Source organism: Euphorbia lathyris, chromosome 1 (genome assembly GCF_963576675.1).
Source record: "Euphorbia lathyris chromosome 1, ddEupLath1.1, whole genome shotgun sequence".
In the NCBI taxonomy this organism is placed as follows: Eukaryota; Viridiplantae; Streptophyta; class Magnoliopsida; order Malpighiales; family Euphorbiaceae; genus Euphorbia; species Euphorbia lathyris.
In genome coordinates, this window is record NC_088910.1 from 100,672,863 (window position 1) to 100,698,894 (window position 26,032).

Consider the following 26,032-nt stretch of genomic DNA (forward strand, 5'->3'; position numbering starts at 1 on the left):
GTTGAACTTTTTATTTATATATATATATATAAAGATAAAAATTATATTTTTTATATTTATATATTAAGTTCGGTTCGATTATCGGTTACACCGACATTTTTTTTCAATAACCAAACCGATAACTGATTACCAAATTAAGGTAAAATTAAAACCGAACCGAACCAGAATGTTAAAATAACCGAACCAAACTAAGATTTCAGTTCGGTTATTGGTATGGTAATCGGTTCCGATCCCTAAGCATGAGACAGGGTTTTATGATATCTGGTGTTTAATGTTTTTAAAGTGAATGCTTCTCTTTCATCTATAGAAGTCAATTGATTTCGACTCTTTCCTGTTGGTACGTATTGGAAAAGGAAAATAAGTAAAAAAATGGAGTTGGGTCACACCAAGTAACAATTAAGCAAACTTAGTTTTTTTTTTGTCCAGTTAAAAAAAAAAAAGTATATACGATGGGTGAAAAAGGGGATTTCAAGTTACTGCAAATTCGGGATTGACGGTTGAGATGAAGAAAACTTGGATAAAATGTTAGGACAGCAGAGAACAGAATACAGGCATATCAGAAATGTATGATGTACATCATTACATGTCCTATTCTTAGTTTCGGTCATTGTATTAATTGGTAACTGTCACTCATTTAATTTTCATATGCATATGCTATTCAACTTGTCCAATTTCATTTATTTATTTAACTGTTAAATTAATTAGCTTCAGTCATTATCTGAATCTTAAATAGGAAAGACACTCTCATGTTCTTTGGTTCTTGTGTTTTGCCTGCTTCCTCACCTTATCTCAATTCCCAATATTTCACTTTCTAATTTAATATTCTTGTCTATCATTCTACCCAATTTAATTGATAACGTTTCATAATATATACTCCCTTTTATTCAATAAATAATTAGCAGAAAAAATTACAATAAAAGCATTTTAAATGCCCCGTAAATTTAATGATGAAATATTACAAATCAAACTCAATTTACAAATAATTATCTCTCTTGAGCAGTTACATCTCGAGGCTAAAATCCAATATGCCTATCCAGTAACTGCAAAAAAACTCATAAGCATCCTATAATAAATGGATAATTAATAGCTAAATTAAGGAGTTTATAGTAATTAATATCGAAATTGGGATCCAGTGTAAGTCTGGCCAAAGGACCAACCAGCAGGGGCAACATTGTAAGAAATGAGACTTCTTCCGTCGCTAGTTGTAATTAAGAAAGAAAGAGATTGGCCATTAAGGTAAGAATTACTTTGCCAGTTTTGGCCCCAATTTCTGGACATAGATTGCCATCTGGTCCTTGAACCTTTTATTGAAACTGAATGTACATCTCCAGCACCTCCTACGTTTGTAATAAGTACTAAATTGAAGTATGAATGTCCATTTATTGTGAATCTAACCCCTCCACTCCTCTTGCACCTTACCCTATTCATTATTAACAATAAAAATAAAGAATATCAGTTTATTTCGGAGAATAAAAAACGTGGTTCCATGTAAAATTTGGTCTTAAAACACTTATTTTGAAATCTTGTAAAGTTGAGAGACTTTTATACATACCTTCTGTAAGCCACGGGAACAATACCGGCTCTATATTGAGCAATATGTTCAAAGATAGGCTGCGAGAGATCAAAGTGGTGGTTCGGAGGATCGCACCAGCCGCCTGGCGGGCAGAAATTGGTAGCTGTGACTACAATAGAGCCAGGCATGCACCATTGTGGATCATTCACACACTTGAGCTCAAAACAAGCACCACAGCTCAAACCATTCTCAAATAAAGCTGTGCTTAGAGCTGCTGTGCTTACTCCATACCCTTGGCTATAAAGGTTTCCATATCCACAAGCACCTCCTGTATAAAATAAAATAATCCCCCCAAAAAATTAAATACCATACGTTGCACGGAAACGGAAACTGAAAAGAAATATATGGAGCATACGTACCCATTGTGCCGGAAGCATCACCGCCGCCGTAGAAGGTAGCATGAGCATTAATCCAATTATTACCAGGATAATAAGCTTGAACAACAGAGGAGACAATTGAGAGAAATCCAATTGCAATAAATCCCCAAAAGGCCATTTTTCCTGCAGAAATTGAAGATATAATTGTTGGGTTTTTATGCACTATTAAATAGTAGCAAGCATATGTGTGCAATTGTGTACATAAAGTCTAAAAAGTACAGAGAAAGAGGTAGAACCTTGAAATTGAAACAAGTAAATGGTTTGTGAGAAATGAAGTGAGGGAAGGGAATAAATAGAAGTGAGTCAACATCAAACCTGTCTGACAATTTCACAGACTTTAACATTTATAGGACTATGCATTTTTAATTAAGTGGTTTCTGTTTAAGAATTCAATTCTGTAAAAAATTAATTGTATGTCACAAGAAATTCTATCAAATTTCAAATTAGTACTAATATTTTATTCATTTATACTGGTTTCGTTCTGTCAAAAAATTTGTCATATTAATTTAATAGGAATTTACACTTTCATACTTTAGGACTGGAATTATTTTATGACAAAATGGTTTATGCATATAGTTTTCATGTTAGAAAAAAAAAAAAAGATTTTTTTGGTTATAGTCAGTGTACAATTTTGATATATTGTTGAAGTTGATGTGAGAGAAAATATTTGTTTCATTTCAACCTTCTCTCCTATATTTTATTAGAAAAACAAAACTCATTAAGTGAAAATTTTCAAAATAATAGCTAAAATAAAATACATTCCTAATGTTAAAAAAAAGATAGAATTTTGTAATGAAAATAATGATTTGAAGTTGTTTAAATTATCTAAAAGAAATAAAAAAATAAAATACTTAAATATATAAAAATGATTGGACTAATTTTAACATTTTAATAAAAAAAAATTACAAACTACAAAATATCACAAATACCATTTTGTGACAGAAAATTCTTTCAATCCTCTAAATGTTCAAACGAGAAACCATCTTTTTTTCACCATTTTTTTTCTGATTTAAATGTCGGTTGTATCAATATATTAGTGAATATTTGATATATTTTTTTCATAATACTATATGTTATTTAGATCTAATTTTAAAATGGTAATGATGTTTGACGTAATAAAAGTGATTTTTTTAAAACACCTTTACATAGCTTGGCACCAAATTATGTATATTTCGGCGGGAAATAATTGTACGGTTAGGCTCCGGCTTAAACAATTGTTATTTCTATTTAGTGTTCTTAATTTTCAAGAAAGATAATGACTGGTTAAAATATTAAACAACACTATTCTTTACTTAATTTTCTTCGTTTACACAAATATAATGATCGCTGAAATATAGAACAGCCTCCTCCATTTAAATACACATGAATGGTTGCGCATTTAGAATTGCATATTATTCCTTCCAAAACAAATTGAACATCAAAATTTATTCTATTTATAAAAGAGATGGGTGCCAGTGTAGAGATCAATTAATTGAGCAGATGTTTGGAGCGATGGTGATAACACAAGTCTGCATAATGAAGCAGATGATGATGTTTTAATGACAACACAAGCCTGAATGATGAAACATATAGTGTTTCAGTTAAGCACAATACCATTCATGAATAAGCAGGTAGATCAGATGATAACAATACGGACGTAGAACATGGTCCACGAATTGGAATGTCATATCTGATTTTACAGAGTTTGATTGATGTATACACACAACATGCTAGTTTCAAAGGTTTTTATGTCATAATGACATCGTCTATGAAAGGAAATGGAGGTGAAGATAAGTATAGGAGCTGTGACATAAGGAGCAGCCAAGAAAAAGTAAAAAAGGTAGGTTGCAAAGCTAAAATCGTTGCTGCATTTGAAAATGGTTGTTTGATAGTTAAAAGTTGATTTGATGACCACAACCACAGATTGTATCCAGAATTGAGAAGAATAATGCCTAGTGAAAGGAATTTGACTATCCACGTGAAGCGGCAATTGGAAGCCAATAATATAGCAGGGATAAGGGTATCTAAAAGCATTGGAATGTTGCAAGTTCAAAGTGGTGGACCAGAAACCATTGGTTGCTTACCAAGAGATTGCAAGAAATTCATTAATAGTGGCAGGAGTCGAAGGTTCGATGTTAGCGATACTGATAGAATAAACAAACTGGTCTATAATTTGCAAAAAAAAAAAAGATCGAGATTTTTTCTGTTTGATCAATATAGATAATGAAGGAAGACTAAAGGATGTTTTGTGGATTCATCCACGGTCAAAATCAACATTTGAAGAATTCAATGATGTGGTGAGCTTTGGCACATCTTATCTTGTTAACAAATATATAATGCCATTTGCAATATTGGTGGGTATGAATCAGCATGGGCAATCAATGATATTAGGTTGTGCTCTAATATCTAATGAAGATGTTGATTCCTTTGAGTGGGTGTTCTCGACTTGGATTGTGGCAATGGGATGAGAACCTCATGGGATCCTCACAAATCAATGTGAGACCATAATATGAGCTATTAAAGTTGTACTTCTTAATGTAGTTCACCAATTATGTTTATGGCATATCATGGCCAAGCTGCCTAATAAGTTTAAGTACATTCCTAAGTATCAAAAAGCCACAAGTGAGTTTAAGGCGATATTTTACAATAGCGTTTCCAAAGAAGACTTTGAAACAAAAGGGGGGGGGGGGTGGGGGGGTTTGCTCATCCATCATTTACAATGCAATAAATGGTTATTGAAGATGTACAATGAGAATGAAAGATGGGCTCTAGTATTTTTCTCAATCATATTTCATGGGCTTGAATGGTGTCTACTCAGGGAAGTGAAATTATGCATGAATATTTTGATGGATATGTAAATTTGGCATGTACACTTAAGCAATTTTTCGAGCAGTGTGAGACTATTATGACAAACAAGATCCAGAAAGAGTTCAAGGTTGAATTCGAAAGCAAACACAAAGTTATAGCGTGTAAAATTGATTTTGATTTTGAGAAACAGTTTCAGGAAGCCTACACAAATGGTATGTTCGAGAAAGTGCAGGTGGACATATCCAAGATGTTTTGAATGCAGTTGTAAGAAATCATAGTTTTACGAATATACTTGTACCCATATATTCAAAGTAATGAGTTACAAATATGTAAAAAGAATCGATGAAAGATATACTAAGAATCGGTGGAGAACGTATGTGTAACAACACCATACAATGATTATGTTCCATTGAGGTTATATGGACATGACAAATAACAACAACAACAACAAAGCCTTAGTCCCGAAATGATTCGAGGTCGGCTAACATGAACCATCATATAAAACCGTGAAATCAAGTCGTGTCAGCGACACAAATTCTCTCCCTCCACTCTTTCCTATCCACTACCATATTTTCCTCAATCCCCAATACACTCATATCACTCTCGATCACCCTCCTCCAAGTTTGCTTAGGTCTTCCCCTACCCCTCACCACTACATCCCTTTGCCACTCTTCAGTCCTCCTAACCGGCGCATCAAGCGCTCTTCGTCTTACATGGTCAAACCACCTTAGTCGATTTTCCCTCATTTTATTCTCAATAGATGTAACCTCTACTTTTGATGGACATGACAAATGAATACAAAAAATATAAAGAAATGGAACGTGAATTTGAAGATTGCGCAGAATTGTATATAGATTCACAAGCAAAGTGGGAGACATGAAACAAGCAAGCAGGTCTTCGAAGACTCGGCCTGCTTTGGCATGCGTTGGCTTCCATCATAATAAGGTTGGTTGAAAATTAATATGGAGGACTCGACCTTCGGGGCTCCAGGCACAATGGGTGCAAAAGGTATCTTCTGTACTGGCAAGGGTTTTCCTCGTGGGAGCTTTGCATTCTCCGTGGGACAGAATTTTGCTCACATCGCTAAACTCCCTATAGCGATATTCGCTATTCACTTAGCTTAGGAGAAAGGTTGGCATCAGATATGGCTTGAATGTGGCTCTACTTATGTGGTTTCATTATTTCAACATCGTTCTAAGTTTGTCCCCTTAACAACTTAGGCAGGAGTGGTTGGCTTGTCTTGAGCATGTTGAATCTATAGATTTCTTTGTTTCCCATATTTTTCGGATAGGTAATCGGGTGGCGGATACCCTTCCGCTTATGGTAAAACATCTTGGAATATTATTTGATGGAGCTCAGCTCCTTTTTGTAATTTTTTAATTTTCGATGACTATTGTCATCGTGAACAGTTTTGTTTTGTTTACCATTCCTTTCTATGTTTCTCCTTTTTCTTTTTAGTGATTTTTAGTGATATTCGAGCTTTTTGGGAACTACTTGCGTGTTGTCCCTACTTTGTTGGGTGGTCGCGCGTTGGCCTCGGGTTCTTCCTTATTTTCATTTAACAAAAATACCCAAACATTGATAAAGGGAATCATGGATTATCATTCCTTTTTTGAAACCGATAAAAACAAATAGGAGAATTTAAGATCATTCATTTCTTTTCTCATTGTTTCACTTTCTAGATTCTTTTCCATTACTCATATACGAACCAAATGCCTCCTTAATATGATAGTGAATGAAAAAATAGAAAAACAATGAAATTCAAATTCAAAACTTCATTAAAATTCATATGATATACTCCAATTATACTTTTTATTTACGATTTTACCATTGTTGTGTCAAAAAAAATTGAGACAAATGTTACGGTATTTATCATTGTCTATTTTAAAATTAAATACTTTTAATGGAATTAAAAATTGAAGAGTCAAAATCTATGAATTGTAGCTCCATTGATAATTGATAATTTAGACTGAATTTGTAAAAGAATTTGATTATTTCATTCATTAGTCATGATTTAAAAAGAAAATGTTGAAGCGTCAAAACTAGCCCTTTATGCTATCTATCTAAAAGTTGAAATTGGTTGTAATTTAAGGTTGAAAACAGCTCAAAACCGTGTGGTTGTTGAACTAGTTAACCACATACCTAAGCTAGCTAGCTTAGCTATTTAATTAGTTAAATTGCAACAACAATTTATTTCAAAGTTGATTGTATCCACCTCGACTCGACTCACCTGACATTTAACTCGGTCTCGTAACTCAGTTAATCCATTTTTTTTCCCAGTAATTAAATTGTTTCAACTCTGCTTAAAATCGTCCACCATTGCAATAATTTGCATGACTTTTAAAACGTGACAAATTGAATATATTTTAATTCTCAATTATTGTATGATCTTCACAACAGAACAAAAAATAAAAATCAGATTAATGTTTTCTCAAGATCATGTTTCATTTATCATGTGCTTGAAATTTGTATTTTAATTTATTCATTTGTGCAGATCTGATGAAGATAAATTTTGTAGAATGGGGTTATTTTAGAGGTTATCAGTTGTCATTGTTGTAGTGAGATTTACAATGCATAGATGAAAAAAGAAGTGGGTTGTATTAAAAGTGGTAGATATAGGCATTGTCGCTGTCTTATTAATTTTGGACCCCATTTGAAGAGTTACTGCTATCATCCCCAGCAGAGTAGGCCAATTTCCCATCAACACATATGCCTAAACCCATCTGCTTCCCTGCCTGCCAACAAAAACACATGCTTTCCTCTTTTTTATGTTTAACCATGCCCATTACTTCTTACTATATTTCTTACTTTTTTTATTATTTACCTTCCAAAATTTTTTAAGTTCTGTTGACCCATCACCTAAAGAGAGAGTTCATGCAAAATTAGACAATCAGTCAGCAATACGATTTCCTTCCGAAAAAATGAACAAACATAGGATTAAAGTCCTTATCACGCATCTTACGCGATATTAGTAGCATGGGTGATGATGCATAACCTCCCTTTATGAACCCCAAAATAAGAAGAGAATCCAATTATGAACGTGTGATACTTCCAGACATTCAAGGGGTTAGAGTTGAAAAAGAAATGCATTCATCGCGCGGGAATTTAAATGATGTTGAAAAGTGATTTTGAAAAGCATTATAACTAACAAGTGCAGAATCATTATCCGGGTATCATGAATCGGGAAATTCAGTATAATATACGCGCACAATTCTAAGGTTGATTAATTAATGTTTGCTAATACAATTAAAATGGTCAATAAAGAAATTAATTACATATTGATATTAGATAAATATAAAATAGTCCATGTGGCACTATCCAAGAAGATCACACGATCACTAATGAGTCGAGACTAAAATGAAACCATGACTCGCTTAAACGCTTCAGTTGCCTTACCCTCCTCTAGCACACATATGGCGTCTAGATTCTAGTAAGAAGCAGAAGAGGAACCATGTTAGCTCATATAGGTCCATAACGACCTATATTAAGAAATGAAAGATAATGTTGACGCCCTAGGGCTACAACAACAAATGCTCTTGGACAAAATCACCAAGCGATTGGTGGAGAACTTTGGAACCAAGAAACCGTCAATATAATGCGACAAAAGCACGCCTTCGAAATGGAGGAAATTAAGGAAAAACTGAAGAAACAATTAGGCACACCGTCAGATCTAAGAATACAGATTCTTCTACTAGACATCGCACCATCCAAAGCTGCCAACACCACCAGGATGGATCTCTAGTTTAGCGAGATAAAGGATCTGGTGGCTAGTCGAGAGAAAGAGAAGGCTCCCCCATGAGGGGCCACAAATCAAAGACTCCACCAAAATAGGATATAAAGAAAAAAAAGCAATCCCCTCCAAGATCGAGTCGAAGGATAGAGGAGAGACGTCACTCCCTGAGCAAGAGGACACCGGACTCGGATTGTAGAAGACCCAGGCACAAGTCGGATTGTATTTCTCAACTCTAGCAAACATTTGTAGATGACTTCTATTTTGTACTTTTCTTCAAGGCCTTTATTATATTTCTTTTTTTTATTGATTCAATACAATAGGAGAAAAGATCCTACAGTTCCCTATCGAGACAACAGAAACTCTCAACAGAAACTCCGTACGCAGGGCATACCTATTCTGTGCGTCTTTCTCGTGGCGGAAATAGAACAAGAGGAAAGGAAAGACTCGGCTGACCTGCCTTCTCTCTTTAAGAAAGCTCAAGGGCGAGCTTTCTTAAAGAGAGAATAGGGAGTGAATAGAAAGGCTTTCGTTTTCGTTCTTGGTTTGGGGGCTTTTGGGCCCCTCTCGATCTTATTCGTAGTTGGGAATGGGGAAGGAGTCTAAATCAATTGACATTAATGAACCATCATTGATGGACGCTGTACATGACACGATCAATTAGGTCTGACGCTAATAGAGATTGCTTACTCTCCCAAGTAGCGAAGGAAAATGGCAGGGCCAGAATTCAGACCAGACCGGACTCTTCTTTGTTTGAGCTGCTCCCACGCACGCAGACCAGAAGATCTCAGTTGTCCTGTGCTGAACGGACATGTATGTAAAGATCTTCGTGGTACCGGGTAGCGAGTCTCAATCGATCTTTTCTAGGATTCTTTATCACGCCACAGAGATTTTTCCAGATAAGAGGGCTCCCCCCTTGAACAAACTCTTAAAGGTTAGGTTGCTACCTGCCTCTACAGCAGAGGTATCTTTCCATTGTTGATCAGATAACCAATGTCTTTACTAAGCCATTGCACCGCGTAGGGATGAGTACAATTCGGTACAATTGGGGGATTTGATAATCTCCAGAATTGTATCTACTAAAGTCAACGGTACAATTCGGTTCGATTCTAACTAAAAATTCAACTGTTCAATCCGGTTTTGGATTTTTTTTTTGGATATTCGGTCCGAATCTGGATTTTTTTCGGATATTCGGTCTGATTCTAGAATCTCCAACATATTTACTCAGTAATATTAGGAATTTGAAAATCTCCAGAATTATACCTAATTAAGTCAACGGTACAATTCAGTTCGGTTCTATCGAAAATATCAACGGTTCAATCCAATTCTGGATTTTTTTTTCGGATATTCGGTCCGGTTCAAAAATCTCCAAAATCCACGCTCAGCACCAGTGGTTTCAGCTTTTGAGTGACAAGCTTACAGTTTGATCCTGCCATGTACAACTTGAGAGCAGTGATAAGGATTAGTCTTGCTAATCATGTAATGTAATCCTAGTTCACCTTGTATTGTGTATTACAACGTCTTAAACAAAGTAACATGGAATTACACCATCTTAAACCAAGTGATGGAGGGTTTAAATAAATTGATGAAATTTTAATATTTAATAGATTAGACATGTAATATACACGCTTAAGATTTAGAAGTCATTCACGTGAGAAAGTATGATAAAAATAATGATATAAGATATTTTTAAATTTTAACTATCGGTTTATTATTAAAAAAGAAATAAACTATCAGTTTATTAAACATGGGGAAAATTATAAAATTGGATCAAATGGAAGACTCATTTATATATTTAACCTATTTATTCAATCTACTACATATCTAGACTATGTTTGTATGACTTTCCTAAAATACCCTCAATATGTTTGTAATTTTACGGCGCGGCCGTCTCCCTCCCGCCTGACTTTGCGAAACGATGCTTTCGCGACATATGTGAAACTAATGTTTGGTTTAGTTGATGATTTTAATCCGCATATGCGAAATCTAGACGTGTTTTAAAGAGTATTCGCGAAGTGGTATATAACAAAAAAGCTCAAACAATAAGGGATTCTAACATTAAAATCATAACATTATCAAAATTTACAACAAGATTGCCACAATAAACTCCTTACAAATCATTTCAAAGTAAAAGTGACGAATCTGGAGGGAAATTTCTCTCTTTACAGGAAGTCCAGACTTTTTGGGATGATAAATGGAAGTCCAAACTTTTTGGGATGGTGTTGAGCGATTTCCGTAAGTGCACGGTTTCGCTTGTAGTAATAAAAAAGATATCGATCCCACAGGGAACGTTTTTTCACAAAAACTTATTTTGATATAGTTTAAATACGACTTAAGGTTTATTTAATAGATAATCGTTAATTGAATTTGGTTTTGAGATTGAATTAATAAGTATCAGGTTAGAACATATGTAGAATGTTAGAAATCAATTCTGTTTTGAGTTTGAATTACAAAACAGAAACGTTTAGTGTTTAGACCAAGAGAATAATTGTACTCGTCTGCATTAAGTAAACAAAACAACTTTAAACTTTGTAAAAATTATAAATGTGTAATAAACGTAAACTCCTTCAATTAAAAAACTTTGAACCGTAGATAATCCCCCTGGCTCTGAGTAGATTTCTACCTTGACCAAATTTACACTTATTTCCGATAAGCTGACCTAACGATCATATCATCCGTAAGAATGAATTTATCCAAGTGTTCAACAAAGTTTCCTTATAAAGATTTTGAATTTAACTACGTTTTAATGAAAACACCAGAACTTTACTTGGGATCATTTACCAAAGTAATTACATAAAAATATGTTGAATTGCATGAACTTTATTAGATGAAGTGTGAATTGATACAAGTTTACAGAGAACAAAAAGCATGGAAGCATTCAAGAGGACTTAGTGAGTCCGGGTTGTCAATCCTTCCTCAAACCTCATTAGAGTTTGTCAGGCTCCGGGGTCGAATCCGCTACTTAATCTTCTCGCTGAATCTTCGGAATGGAGATGGCTCTTCTACTACCAAAATGTAAACTAGTCTTCGAACAGATCTTAATCTAAATCTAATTGCTACTGTGTTTGTAATTAATTTAAGAACAATGTGTGTACATCAAATTGTTTTTACAAAATCGAACTCTAACTCTGAATCATTTCTGACTCAGAATTTCTGCATAAATTTTGTACTAATCTTAAAAATCTAACTCTTTACAACTCTGAAATCAACTCTTTATTTATAGATGTTGAAGAGTCGTGTCTAAGGGTCGTGTCCGCTGCGAAGAGACGTTTTTATCCACCCGAACGGACGCGTTTCTTTGAATTTCAACATGTGAAGGATGTGCTGTAGGAGTTTCTAATGTTACCGAGATGGGAGAATCTCTACTGAGATTGGGGAGTAAAATTTTGGTCTTCGGAACGCAAGAAAGAGTCGCTGAAATCAGCGTGTCGCGACCAAGATTAGGGAATCTCGGTCGCGACTCGGGAGTTTTTTCCCGACTCCGACTTCGTTCCGTCATCTTCGTTTCAGTGCGCTGAATTTCCTCATCTTTTGCTCGTAACTTAGGGTTTTTCCTTCGTTTTTTACTTCTTTTCGTTCCTATTTGGATTTTACCAAATATTTAGGTACCTTGCATGAAAGAAATATATTCGGGCGTAAAAGTACTCTAAATAGATATAAACAGCACAAATTTATGACAAAACTGACGTAAATATTAACGATATTTTAGATATATTTTGGGCTTAACAGATGGACGTTTCCCATGGTGCACACCTAGATTGGCACAATCTCTCCTAACGAATCATTTTAAAGTGAATGTGCCAATCTTGAGGGAAATTTCTCCCTATATAGGAAGGAAAGTCATCTCCCCTACACCCCAGTACGTCGTCTTCCAGAAAGGGATGTTATGTATTTAACCACCTTCAGAAAAAATTAATTGTGTTAGGCAGAAAAAAGGACGATTTGTCTTCGCGGAATAAGGATTAGCGAAGCGTACGAATGTAAATGTGCAGGGAATAGGATGATTTTACTTAGCGAATCGATGCTTTCACGAAGTCTGCGAGGTCTGAAATGTGACGATCTATGTCGTATATCGATGCTTTCGCGAAGTCTGCGAGTGAAATCATGAACTTTTCTACTCGAAGGCTTCGCAAAATAATTGATTCGCTAAGTAGATCGTCACGTTTCAAGCTCTTTCTCATCGTATATCTTCGCAAAATCATCGACTACGTGAAGTGATTTTCTGGAAAAACGCAGAGAAAACAGTAGATACTTACATTTTTTGCGCCTTTCACCCTTAAAATCGACAATAACAATATGATAAACTGGGAAAAATGATGAAAATAACGTAGAATAACCATTTCCTCGATGGTCACAAGAAGAAAGAAACCAATGAACAAGCAGGAACAGGAAGATAAATAACCATGGCTTCGTTTTCTAGGATTAGGAAGATGAAGAATCAAGAGATGAAGAGAGGAAGAAGAGAAATACATTGTGATGTGGAGAAATGGTGCAGAATTCTCGCAATTTTAAGGAAGAGAGGAAGATCAAAGGTGTGGAAATCATTTGGGGAAGAGCAGTGGGTTCGCGTAACCGGAAAGGAGAAGGGGGAAGATAAAAGGGTAAGGGTATTTTGGGAAAGTCACACAAACATAGTCTAGATTAGACCTGTCCATGGGCCGAGCTGGGCCAGGCTCGGGCTGGACCTATCGGGTTTTTAGGTAAAAATGTTCGGTCCAAGCCCAGCCCAGCCCAGCCCACTAGTAATTTAGGCGGGCTCGGGTCGGGTTGGGCTCGGGCTTAAAAATCAAATCCCAAGCCCAACCCATATAAGTCCACCTAAATATAAATATAAAATTATTAATTATAAAAATTAAATATTATACTTAAAAATAAATACTTAATATATAAATATATACATTTATTAATTAATATTAATAGACGGACCTAGCTGGACTGGCTCGCGTTATTTTTATTAATCCCAAGCCCGCCCAAAACATAGATGGATTTTAACGGGCCTGAGCAACGGCTTATGAACAATTTTTATTGTCGAAGCCCGGTCCAAAGGACACAGACCTGGACGGGTCCGGTTTAATCTAGATATATAGTAGATTGAGTAAATGAGTTAAATATTTATAATTTTCCCGGTTTAAGTGATTGTGTTACCGCATAAAATTTTAATATTGCGTAGTGAAGAGGAAAGAAATCAGTGCATAATCTTTTGCACTAGATTGAGTGGGTCTTATATTATCTTTAATTATTTGGCTCTTTTGCACTCTTGTGTTTTCTTAGTTACATCTTGGCAGTAAAAGCACTCTATTTTACGGCCTTTTTGAAACTTGTTGACTCTGTAATGTAATGTATGGAATTAATTTATTAATGAAGCGTAGAAGAAGATAAGTATGGCCATACATATACAGGAGACAATATCAATCTATATCTTCTTGTGGGTTCACTTTTTATTTCTTAATTAATGCCCTATCTACCTTCATCTTTTTTTTGGTAATTCCACCCCCGTCAATTCTGCAAAACTTGGGAGCCTCAATATAAGGTGTTCAAACTGTAAAACTTGTTAGGAATAAATGTAATTACGATAAATGAAAAAACAAGTAAACACATAAGAATTGTTCATCCAGTTTGCCATTTAATATGAATGACGTCTGAGGGCACTACTAAATCAGGATATTTCACTATAATGAAAGAGATGTGGATTATAGAGAAAGAAGTTACATTTATACTCTTCAAGAAACTCTAACCGTCCGAAATCCTAATCGCCTAGTTGGATCGCTGCAGTTGGGTCTATCTATTAGTCTCCAAAAAAGCCCAACAAAACTAAGAGGGGCAAAGTGGTCTATATGTAGGAATGGGTGGCAAAGCAATAGTTGAATGGTCTAGGCTCCAAGGAGTAGGGGGGCAGTGCCCTTACTGTAGGAAGCATAGAGTATGACAATTTAATGTTATTAATTTATATATATGGAAAAAGAGGATACTCACATCTCATCACATTTAACCCTTTTAGCCTTGCTTTATACCTACTTCGACCCCAAAAAAAATGAACCAAATCGATTTAATTTGATTTCTCCATTCGGTTTGTTAGCATTCATGTTTACCAAATTCAACTTCCAAAAAATAAAATAAAAATGTGTAAAAATAATAACAAAATCCTAAATTTAACTAATCTTGATAGCATTCATGTTTTATATTGTCAAGATGTGTCTCGTGATTGTATCGGATTGTAAATCCATATTATTGAATCTTGAGAATAGTTATGTATCTTTTATCAAGCAGTCTGTAATAATGTTGTCCATGTGTTAGCCAAAACAATTTATTTTATGTCAGATTGGTCTGAGAAGATTGTTAAATAAAAAAAATTGGGGTTGTGCTTAGCAATAGTGAAGGTCAATTCTTTGGTACGTTTTCTAAACTTCTCCCAGACAACTATCAAGTCAAAGATGGAGAAACAATGGGTCTAAGGGTCGGAAAAGTTCATGCTCACAATTGTTTTCTTCGTCGTGCCAATCTGTGTTGTCGAAAGCTTCGTATATGTTCTTGTGTTTTAAGCTCCGACTTCCTCTGAAATACATATCTCTTAATTTGTTCATCTTCTGTAACTTACTCATCCTCGGCGAAATTGGTGTCGGATCACCAAATCTCAATATGGTGACCAGTACGAACTCCCAATCACTGAATGTGAGTTCAACTTCTTTGATGTGAATCACATCTCTCTATGTTTTATGTTCGGTGGAGTAATCTCTCTAGTAATGACCCCATAGCATAAAGGAGTGGATAACATACATATCTCCATATCCGCCAAATATCCTAAAGCAGATTTCCTAAACATCAAAATTTGATCTTTCGACAATTTGCTTTTTACCTTCTTCATCACATAGGTGTTAGTCCTCACTGTTATTGATGCTGTTGTATTCAAGCATAAAAAAACACCATAAACTGTAAACAAAAATCGCAAAAGGACCATAAAAATCCTAAACCTTAAACAAAATCACAGAACACGTTAGAGACTTACCTTATTTCCAACTTTTTGTCATTGAAATCGTCAAAGAAACACTAAGAAATCACCAATGAATTTACACAGGGTTACAATACTAGTTCGCAGAAGAAAGAAACAAGAAGAAATGGTTAAATTATTATATATATATATATATATATATATATATATATATATATAAATAAAGGGTATTTTAGAAAAGTCTAGATTGAAACAATCTAGATATAATATGGATGGTGTAATTGGTCTAAATATATAAATGAATCTCTCAATTGGATTAGTTTTGTAATGTACCTTTTTTTAATTCACCTTGATTCAAAACGACGTCGGCTAACCAAAAAAAAAGATAAAGGCTCAATCTCATCATCTTCATCTTCAAGCGTTGTGAACCATAACTGGAAGGGCTCTCAGTCATGCCAGACGCAAACCTCAATTTAATATTATTTTTACCACACCACATATCTTTCAAATATGGAATAAAATATAAATTTGGCCTTATATTTATTGGAAAACAGTTCAATTTTAAATTTAATGTGGCTAAATCATAAAATTGAACATAAAAAAATATATCGTCCATTAATAAAACTTGAAATTATACCATTAAAGCTAGTTTCGCTCACTCTCGACAACGATAAGGATGAGACTTATTTGTATGTTTTAATTATCTTACATTAAAAATGATATAGATAGCCAAAATTGACTAGTATGGTTAGACAGCTATGTTTGAATAAGACATAGAACAGCCCAACACATCACATGTATCTAAAGATTGAGAGTTGAACAACAAAAATGACATTTAAATGAATTAAATGGCAAAGCCCACCTTAGAGGACTCAATTGATATGAGTTAGTTAGTTAGTTCAGAATTCAGATAGCGAAAATCCATTTTGATCAAATTAATGATATCAGAGCAGAGCAGGCAAACTTCTCTCAATGTCCTCAAAATCTGATGTACCCATTTCATTTGGTCTGCTCACCACCCAACATTTTGTAGGATTTTATCTACTTGTAATTATATGTATATGTATTTACAAACGTGATACATATGTACTAAATACCTACGGATTACACGGAATTGTCGGTTCCACATGACAGGAATCTTCCTGTCATGTAATACAAACAGAACTATGAAAATCATGCAGGATTGGGAGATTTTTAATCACTAAACACAAATATTTAGACAGTAGATTAGATTATCCCAAAATTTTAATCATTATTCTTGGATTTTAAAAAAAAAAATATCTTAAACATGGTCTCCGAAATTTACAAAAACTTCATTCTAGAAAAAATCTTGCATCTCCTCCTCTTTTCTCGTCATTCGTGTTTTTCTTACCGATAATATCCCTCTCCGGAATTCCTAAATCTGCCACTGGTCACGCATTTAGTTAGTAAACGTATTAAATATGTATTATACATGGAAGATTGGGAGGTTTAGAATTGGAGAAATTCTATTGTGTCTGATATCCTGAACCGCTCAGGAAATAACATGTCAGTTGTAATATTGATGTGTTACTATCTGAATGGTCGAGGACCAATTTATCCCAAAACATTATCGAAAATTTCTAAATTTACATTCAAAACTCAATAAATTTTCCTAACTAAAGAATATATGAATTTTTTCAAGTAACACCTTTAGAGCATCTTTGAAGAGTAAATTATATCCATTGTGTACAACTTTTGAATGAAATCGTATTTTGATGTACAATCTTTAATTTTGCACACACGAAAAAACAATTTACTAGCGACCTACTATGGTGTATAATAGAGGTGAAAAATATTGGGGTTGTGTCAATTTTTGAGTTAGTATCAAATGAGTTAATTCTAACCCAACTCAAAAAGTTTGTCTAATCGTGTCGGATTCCGTGATATGTTTTCAGGTCAAGTGTAATTTTATTATGTACCTATATTAATGATGGCTTTTAAAAATATAGAAGGATATAATAATACTTTTAAATACTTAATATCATTTTTGGATTAACATATTAACATTAACTATCCAAAAGTATGTTAATATCATGTTGGGGATAATGTAATGTGTTTACAAGTCAGATTTTATTTTACTATATCTATTAAGGATGACTTATAACAATATAGGAAGTTCAAGTCGTGTTTGCAAGTAATAGTTATAATTTTATTATTTTTATTAATAAATGAAACATGTAAAAACATGAGAGAATATAATAATAATTTTAAATATTTGTGTCATTTTTGAGTTAGCATATCAACTCTAACCTGATGAGTCGAAGAGTAGTGATACACTCGAGGTGATTTCTACTACAACATCAACTAAGGGATAAGTGTACCCCTTATCAAGTAATAAATATGGTTAAGTCCAAATATTGAATCCACGGGATATATACCTACAAGTATTAAACTACTCGGTTCTACATATTATTTAGGTGGTGTATACTTTAGGTTGGTTTGGGTAACAACTATAAACTACTCCTAAACTAAATATGGACAGTTTTCATGTGTTTCAAGCCCTTATGGGATGATATGGATGGTGTTAAGTTACAACACGTGATAAACAATATTTTAGAATATATACAAGTAACATTTTACTCTTGCAAAGACGATTACATGTAAACTGACCAACTCCGCGAGGTTCTTAGATTGTGGTTCCCTCTTAAGGCGAATTTAATTCTTTGGTTCAGAAAATAGGGCATGTAAGTTCTATGGCTTGTTAATTCCTACAGTTTCTAGGTTGTCAATTCTGGTAAGGCAACACCCATATATGAATCCTAATGGATTTTGGAGTTTGTAATTAACCTACACAATAATCAATTATGAGAATCAAACCAAGGAATAAACATCAACAAGTATAATGAAACTGAAAATCGTAAACCATATATTATAACTATGAAAAGCATAAATGCATAATACAACTGAATATAGCACATATGAAGAGGAAAAGCCAGTTAACAAGGTAAAAGGGAAGAAGAATCAGTCTTTAGAACTAGCTAACTAGACTCAAGGTCGTCGCTTTGGATTCGGAGGTGGAACCCTTGAGCTTGGAGAACGAGGGTGGATCATAACTTCGTCGGGGGAACGGAAGAATTGCAACAAGTTCTCAAGGTGTAAGGGGCTTTATTACATGAAAACTGAATACCTAATTGAGTGTCAAGCACTCCTATTTATATAAAAAATCAAGCTCGATGCATAATCGTAATTACATTTCTTTTGATCGTTTCACACATAAAATGATGAAATTAGTGCGACACGATGTGACCACATGCCATGTGGCCTTGCTTCTGGGCTGGAACAAGCAAAATTTCCCTCCACACGCGGAGTGAAGATCCGTATTAGGGATCCCAAACTTCGTGTGGGACATCCACATGCTATGTGGGAGTTAATTTGACCAGGGACAGTTGACTCAGAAGTCTTCGTTAACGGTCAAAATTTAGTCGATTATCCCCTTCACAACCACACATCGTGTTGACTTTCCACACGTCGTGCGGGATTTTGAAAGGGTATTTTCTTCCTTTCCCATGGCATGTAGTGTGCCGCTTCTGTATTTTTTGTCTGTTTCTTGCATCTTGCGTGCATTCCTTAAGCATGTAAAATACAACCATTGAATTTGAGATTACTTGATTTATTTATTTATTTATATTATTTATAACAAAACGAGATTCAAAATGACTAAAATTAACTAAAAATACACATTTTATTACTCCTTGTTCATTCATTGAAATATGTGTAAAACTACATGTTGGACGTAATTATTAGCTCAAGAATAAACTGTAATTTATCTTAAAAGAGAGGAATAAAACGTCCCTATCAACCTCCTCGGATTTTAAAGTTTTACTTGTCCTCAAGTAAACATAGTGGAAGGACGAAGGATTGAAACGTTGAGAAACAAACCATTTCTCGATTTAACTGAGCGTGTGATTCCGAAACTAAGATTTTATGAGGAGAGTTTAATGAGCACCCGTGTGAACAAAAGGATTACCAAATTTCTTTTTTGAAATTTCATTGATTAGACTTAATAGGCAATATCAATGAAAATTGATTATTTATGGGAAATTCGATTGCACCTTACCAAGGTATTTCACTCAATCACACAAATTTTGGATGGTCGGATGTTTATACTCTCTTTTTTATACTTACCCGAAGTCACACTGAGTTTGCACGTTTATCCGAGTCTTTCCGTCTTTGTTACGGTTAAAACAATATTAAAAATGATCTTGGATTGAGGTTTAAATGCGGTTGAGGCTTTAAAACGGGTTAGAAGTTAATCTGTAAGACTCAAGTTTGAGCATTAACTGTGATTTTTGCACCAAGTTTATTGGTTCTCTAGCAATTAGGAAGATAGTAAACTAAGTGTACTCGAAAAAGCTTGAAAATACTTGAAACTCTCGTTTTATATTTGTTTTATTTCTCGAGAGTGGCATAAAAACTATTTTTGTTAGGTGCGAATTTTGTCTACTCATAAATTGCCTAGCTTCGGAATCAAAACTTAATATTTCTTAATTGAATCGATCATTCGCATCGAGTTATTTATTTTTGAGATAAATAACCAAATCAAATTTTAGAAGTGGTGATAGGTTCGATTTAATCTTGAGCTATATATATATATATATATATATATATATATAATTTTTTATTATGTACTATTTTTATTTATTTTTTTCTATTTTATTTTTTTTCTTTTTATAGCACAAAAAAAATTTTGTGATGTGATCTACACGGCCTATGGAAGCTCCAGACGTCGTGTGGACGAGAAGCAGAAACTCTGTTTCTCGAAAACCTAAGTCACACGACGTGTGGGTGATTCCACACACCGTGTGACTTAAGTTTTTACACCAAACTTACCAAAATTTACGAAAATGACTCACAAAAATTACGAAACACATAATAACATAAAAACATGAAATAATTCAAAACATCGAAACGAATTAGCGCACACAAACACTAGTGTGAGGGTGTCGCTACCCCTCTACACGAACAGAATTGTACTAATTCCAAAAGTACAAAACTTAAAACTTAAAACCGAAATAAAATATGGAAAAAAGAACTCCCTTATCATTACGGTGGTGGTGGTGGTGGTTCTGGCCAATCATACCCGAATTGGTGACTATAATTTTGGACGAAGTAGTTGAATTGAGCATAGTATGCTTGTGCGTTTGCCCGATCTTGAGCTTGATTGTCAAGCAATTGTTGGAGCATGAGTATGTTGCGGTTTTCCACCTCGGTGTTTTGTTGGGCCATGGTATAACTTTATTTGGCCAAATCATAACCCCATTGCATCATCCAGTGGGACTCTGCATTGTGGGCCTCAATTGAGTCGAGGCAGGCCAAAATTTAAGGGTAGTTCGGTTGTGATGTAAAATCTGCCCCTTGAGACAGACCTTGATGTGGTTCTTCAAAATTTCCTCCGACGAAATCCTCTTCTCTTTCATCCATATTGTGCTCCTCTTGTTGTTGTTCGGGAACTTGGCTTGAGGTCCCCGTTTCGCCAAATTTAAACCCTTTTAGCAACGAGGTGCCAATGGGTTTTGGGGCAAGTAAAGCTAAACCGGCAAAATAAGCATTTGGCAACAACTTTTGTGCAAAAATAGTCACCCAACGGCCTAAACCAATCCCCGACCTTTTCTTCTTATTCATCGGTTTCATCGACTCCTCCATAAGCAACATAACATCACACTCAATCTCATTCATGCTACAAAATAAGGCATGGAGCTCCCTTTCGTTTACCTTATTCTCTCTCTTTAAATTTCTTTCTCTCTAACTCCTCTCTCTTTCTAACCTCTTTCTCTCTCTTCAATAACTGGCGTTGATACTAGAATCTCAAAGATGAATTCCCAATGAACTACCACTTCCAATGATCTGTCAAATAAATCCCTTCCATTATACTTCAATTTTCTCATCAACCAAACAAAGCAGAAATTTCATTCAGGAAATTACAAATTAGTTGTAGCAATTGGTTAAAAATGTGGATTAGATAGGTAAACTAAACAAAAATATTGCCAAAATTGAAAAGGGAAATACCATTCAAATTCTTCTGCTAACATGCTTATAACACTTAAACCTGCACCCGTCTCCCATCTCAACTCCCTTTCATCGTTTATATTCATTGATGCATCTGAGTTTCTCTTTGAATCATCAACTGCAAGGCTTTTTATTATGATTCAATTCGTATTCTGACCAACGACTCTTATACTATTGGAGCCATTGCTGGAGGATTGCAATCTCTTCCTTAACCTCTTCTTTAACAGTCAAGAGATAAAACCCAAAATTAACACAACTAAGAGCAGCCAAAAACCAGTAAAACAAATTCAAATTATTTCGATTAATATCATCGCTAGAAATTGCAATCCTCTACATAATCCTCCTAATTCCGCTCAATTCGTACTCCGACTGTCCACTTCCGATGTCGAAATCAGCTTCTTCAGATAAAAAACATGCATATTTCTGACATGTTTAATGTTGAGACTGAATATGAGATTGTTATTAAGGCTCTAGAAATTGGTTTTCATTAATTGTTTCCATGGATTTACAGTAAAACAATTCAAATTTCTAAAGGTGTTCAAATGGGTTTTGCGAATTCTACAATGGGGGTTGCATGTTTGTATCTATGTGTTATCACTTTGGGTTGCGATAAAGAGAGAAATGAGGAGTTTTAAGTTTAGAGAGAGAAATTTAGAGAGCAGAATGAAGAAGGGGGTATGATGGTAATTTAATATAAGGTGGATCCCTAATTTTAATGGTAACATATGGAAAAAAATGTAAGTATCTATTGTTTTCTTTTCGTTTTTTTTTCTTCAGAAAATCACTTCGTGAATTAGGCGTTTGCGAAGATCTGCGAGGAAAAAGAGGCTGAAACGGAAGATTTTACTTCGCGAAAACATATTTCGCAAAGTCTAAGAAGAGAAATGTTCATGATTTTTACCTTTGCATACTTCACGTAATCTGGTTTTGTGAAGTAAAATCGTCCTTTTTCTGTTACATTTCTCTTTGCAGACTTCGCGGAATCTTCTTCCGTGAATTTAAATCGTCATCTTTCTTGCACATTTCTCTTCGCAGATTTCGCGAAATCTTCTTTCGCAAAGCCAACTCGTCTTTTTTCTTCCTAACACGATTTAATTTTTGTGAAGGTGGTTGAATACATAACATCCTTTTCAAGAAGGCGGTGTACTGGGATGCAGGGGAGATTTTGCTTGAATTCTTTTCTGAAACATAGAGAAATGTCCATCAAGATTGGTCACATTGACTTTGAAATGATAATGTTATGATTTTAATGTTGTTATTGATACAATCTTGTTGTAAATTTTGATAATGTTATGATTTTAATGTTAGAATTATTGTTGCACCCTTGTTATTATGTGTTAGGCATGAAATTGACTACATTTAAAGGTGTTAATTATAATGAATTAAGGGTGTTTGTAGTGTTTTATTACATGAAAGAAGGTCTTATAGGTGTTTTTATGCAGATAAGGAAAGACTTAGCCGAATAGACTGGAAGCAGCCTGTTCGCACAACCAAGAGGAGATTATGCCATTCTTTGATCCAGCGGTCAAACGCCAGAACCCCTGGTGATGGACAGCGACTGGACGGGAAGCAGGTATGACAGTAGCTGCTGGCAGAGAGGCGGATAAGTGCAGGCGTAAAGTAACATGATGAAAAGAAAGCTCAACCCTTGAGTGTTCAAGGGTCAAAATGATCTTCACCACTTTTAGCAATTTTTAGATTTCTGAACATTTGACTTTGTTTTGTAATATATTTTGTGCGGATACTCTTCTAGTACCGTTTTAGACCCTGACCTTTCCTTTAAATAGAGGTAGTAAGGAAGGAAAGGGATCGCACTTTTTGGGAGAACAAAAAGATAAACTTTGTAAAAGGAAGAAAGCTCCATCGATGGAGTTTCAGAGCTTCGAACTATCAGATTGCTCACTCGCCTGTTTGAGTGAGTAATCCTTTTGAATAGGCTCGGCCAGTCGGGGCCGGTAATATAAGTTTTTCCAAGTCTAGCAATGAATGAATGATGTTAATGCATGAAGTGTTTGTTGAGGCTATATATTTAAATGCTTGAGCATGTATGTTTGTGTTAGATGAATGATAGGAAACTGCTTTCATCTTCACCGAACTCTCTATCAAACATCCAACCCTGAAGCAGAAATGTTAGGTGGTTTTATCAAGGGTTTTCTCATAAGAAATTTTGTTTCAATCTTAATGCAAGAAAGAACAAACCCTTAGGACGCTACGGGTTTTAGTAAATTTTAGAATCTTAAGAACACGCGAGAGTTGACTTAAGTGAGAGTTAAAACATAAACATTGGCTTCAGTTGCATCATTCATGATTTGTTAGGTTGTTTTGAAGCTTACAGTAACTTGTTCCGCTGTGCTTAGCCTGTTCTCCTTATTATCATTATCAAGCAATCATTTTTCACACATAAAGCAACTTGTTTAGTCATTAGTCTTCACAACCACCAACATCTGTCATCATAAAAGAATCACACACAACGAACACCCTGTTCTACAAAGTATTCCTTGTAAACTTTGGTCCTCAATCCCTGTGGATACGATACTCGACTTATCACTTTATTACTTGTATCTAGTGCACTTGCTAGAGTCTGTTCGAAAGACAACAAGTTTTTGGCGCCGTTGCCGGGGATTGAAAGCAACAAATTTTATACAAAATTTTCTGTGAAACAAGGTGTTTTTAATCATTTTGCTAAATAGTGCAGCCAGAAGGAGTCTTTTATTGGTTTATGCGCAGAGCTGGACCTCCCGTTTTTCCTATCGATCTCGAGTTAGAGAGAACTGTAGACGAAACCAAGTGGGAGCTCGACGTGCAAGACAAAGAGAGCGACAAAGAGAGAGAATGATGGCTGGAAGGGTACCACCCGAACAACCAGTCCAACCAAACCAGGAAGAAGAGGGAGAGAATAACAACCCTCCGGTCATGAGAATCAGAGACTATTCGAGGCCAACCACGGAAGGACATTCGTCGTGCATCGTGTTGCCCAACGAAGGGAACAACATGTTTGAGGTGAAAGCATCTATGATACAAATGTTGCAGGCAGCAGTACAGTTCAATAGATACCAGTCGGAAGATCTAAATGGGCATATCCTTGAGTTTATCACACTATGCAACACTTTCAGATCCAACCGAGGTGTTTCTGACGACGTGATCAGGCTAAAGTTGTTTCCTTTTTCTCTAAAAGATAAAGCAAAGAACTGGTTGAAAAACTTGCAACCAGGAACAATCACCACTTGGGAAGAAATGGCCAGCGTCTTTCTGATGAAATATTTTCCACCAAGACAAGCCATTAAACTCAGAAACGAGGTATCCCATTTCGTGCAAGAAGAGGATGAATCCTTAGCTGAGGCATGGGAAAGGTACAAGGAACTACTAAGAAGGGTACCCAAGCATGGCATCCCCATGTGGATGCAGATGCAGAACTTTTACAATGGGGTAACCAACATTTATAAGATCCAGATCGAATACATTGCCAATGGAAACCCCGAAGATCTAGAACCACAAGCCTTGTACGACCTTATTGAGAGAGTAGTAAGCACGAGTTATAACTGGCACTCCGCCAGAAGTGAAGGAAAAAGAGCGGGAGATGAAGATGTTGTGTCAAAATTGACAAGCCAGGTAGAACAACTTTCCAGACAGCTCGGAAAGATAAATGTGTCCTCGATGCACAACGAACCACCGTTCAATGATATATGTGATTTTTGTGGAGGGCTTCATTTTAACATAAACTGTCCCGGAGTCAAGCAATGGAAGGGTGCACAGGCAGAATGCGATTATGCAGGGTATAATCAAAGGAATCCACCGAACCTATACTCTAACACATATAACCCAGCCACAAGAAATCATCCGAATTTCGGATGGACAGGCCAGCCCAACCAGCAGGAACAACCAAGATATCAACAACAGCAAGGAGGACACTACCAGAGGCAACCTCAGCAGCATTATAAACAACCTGTTCCACCAAAAGAAGATGTAGAGCCAGACATGAAGACGGTGATGATGCAGTTCATGAAGCAGACACAAGCGTCAATTAAAAATCTGGAAACGCAAGTCCATCAATTAGCTGCATCTACGTCAAAAGGAAAGGGAATAATTCCAAGCAACACGGAGCCAAACCCAAAGGGCGATGTCATGGCCATCACTCTGAGATCTGGTAAGCAAACTCAACCAACTGTATCTACTGATGAAAATGCTGAGTGTGCAGGAACATCCGAAGAAACTGAAGGAGAGCAGGAACAAACTGTTCCTAGTCAAGAAGAAACCGTCGAAAAAAAATCCACCAGTGAGCAAGATCAGGGGGAACGCGGAAAGATGTACAAGCCACCTCCACCGTATGTTCCACCTGTGCCATATCCAACGTGGTTAATCAACAAAAAGCTGGAAGAACAGAATTCTAAGGTGCTAGACACTTTGAGGAAGTTGCATATCAACATTCCCTTCGTGGGAGCACTTGCCCAGATGCCGACATACGCAAAATTCCTAAAAGACATCTTGTCAAACAAGAAAAAGCTGGAAAACATATCAATGATCCAACTCAACAGGGATTGTTCTTCAATACTCCAGAATAAGCAGCAGCTTCCGAAAAAACTAAAAGATCCAGG

At 35.4% G+C, this 26,032-nt stretch overlaps 1 protein-coding gene and 1 non-coding gene across 3 annotated transcripts; both read right to left on the minus strand.

The window, feature by feature from the left end:
• Window positions 1-854: 854 nt before the first annotated feature.
• On the minus strand, window positions 855-2,270 carry LOC136208887 (expansin-A5). Of its 2 annotated transcripts, none has more exons than XM_066000181.1 (4): window positions 2,187-2,270; window positions 1,933-2,073; window positions 1,553-1,841; window positions 855-1,420 (listed from the first exon to the last, which is right to left on the minus strand). In XM_066000181.1, exons 2-4 carry the CDS (start codon window positions 2,066-2,068, stop codon window positions 1,111-1,113), a joined length of 735 nt encoding a protein of 244 aa, XP_065856253.1. In that variant the 5' UTR covers window positions 2,069-2,073; window positions 2,187-2,270; the 3' UTR covers window positions 855-1,110. The 2 variants fall into 2 exon arrangements, with proteins under 2 accessions (XP_065856253.1, XP_065856261.1); XM_066000189.1 differs by having other exon boundaries at window positions 1,929-2,073; window positions 2,187-2,264.
• A 22,452-nt stretch (window positions 2,271-24,722) lies between these two features.
• On the minus strand, window positions 24,723-24,829 carry LOC136216073 (small nucleolar RNA R71). The gene has a single exon (XR_010683067.1). It is a non-coding gene; the product is annotated as a small nucleolar RNA R71 (small nucleolar RNA).
• Between the last annotated feature and the right edge of the window lie 1,203 nt (window positions 24,830-26,032).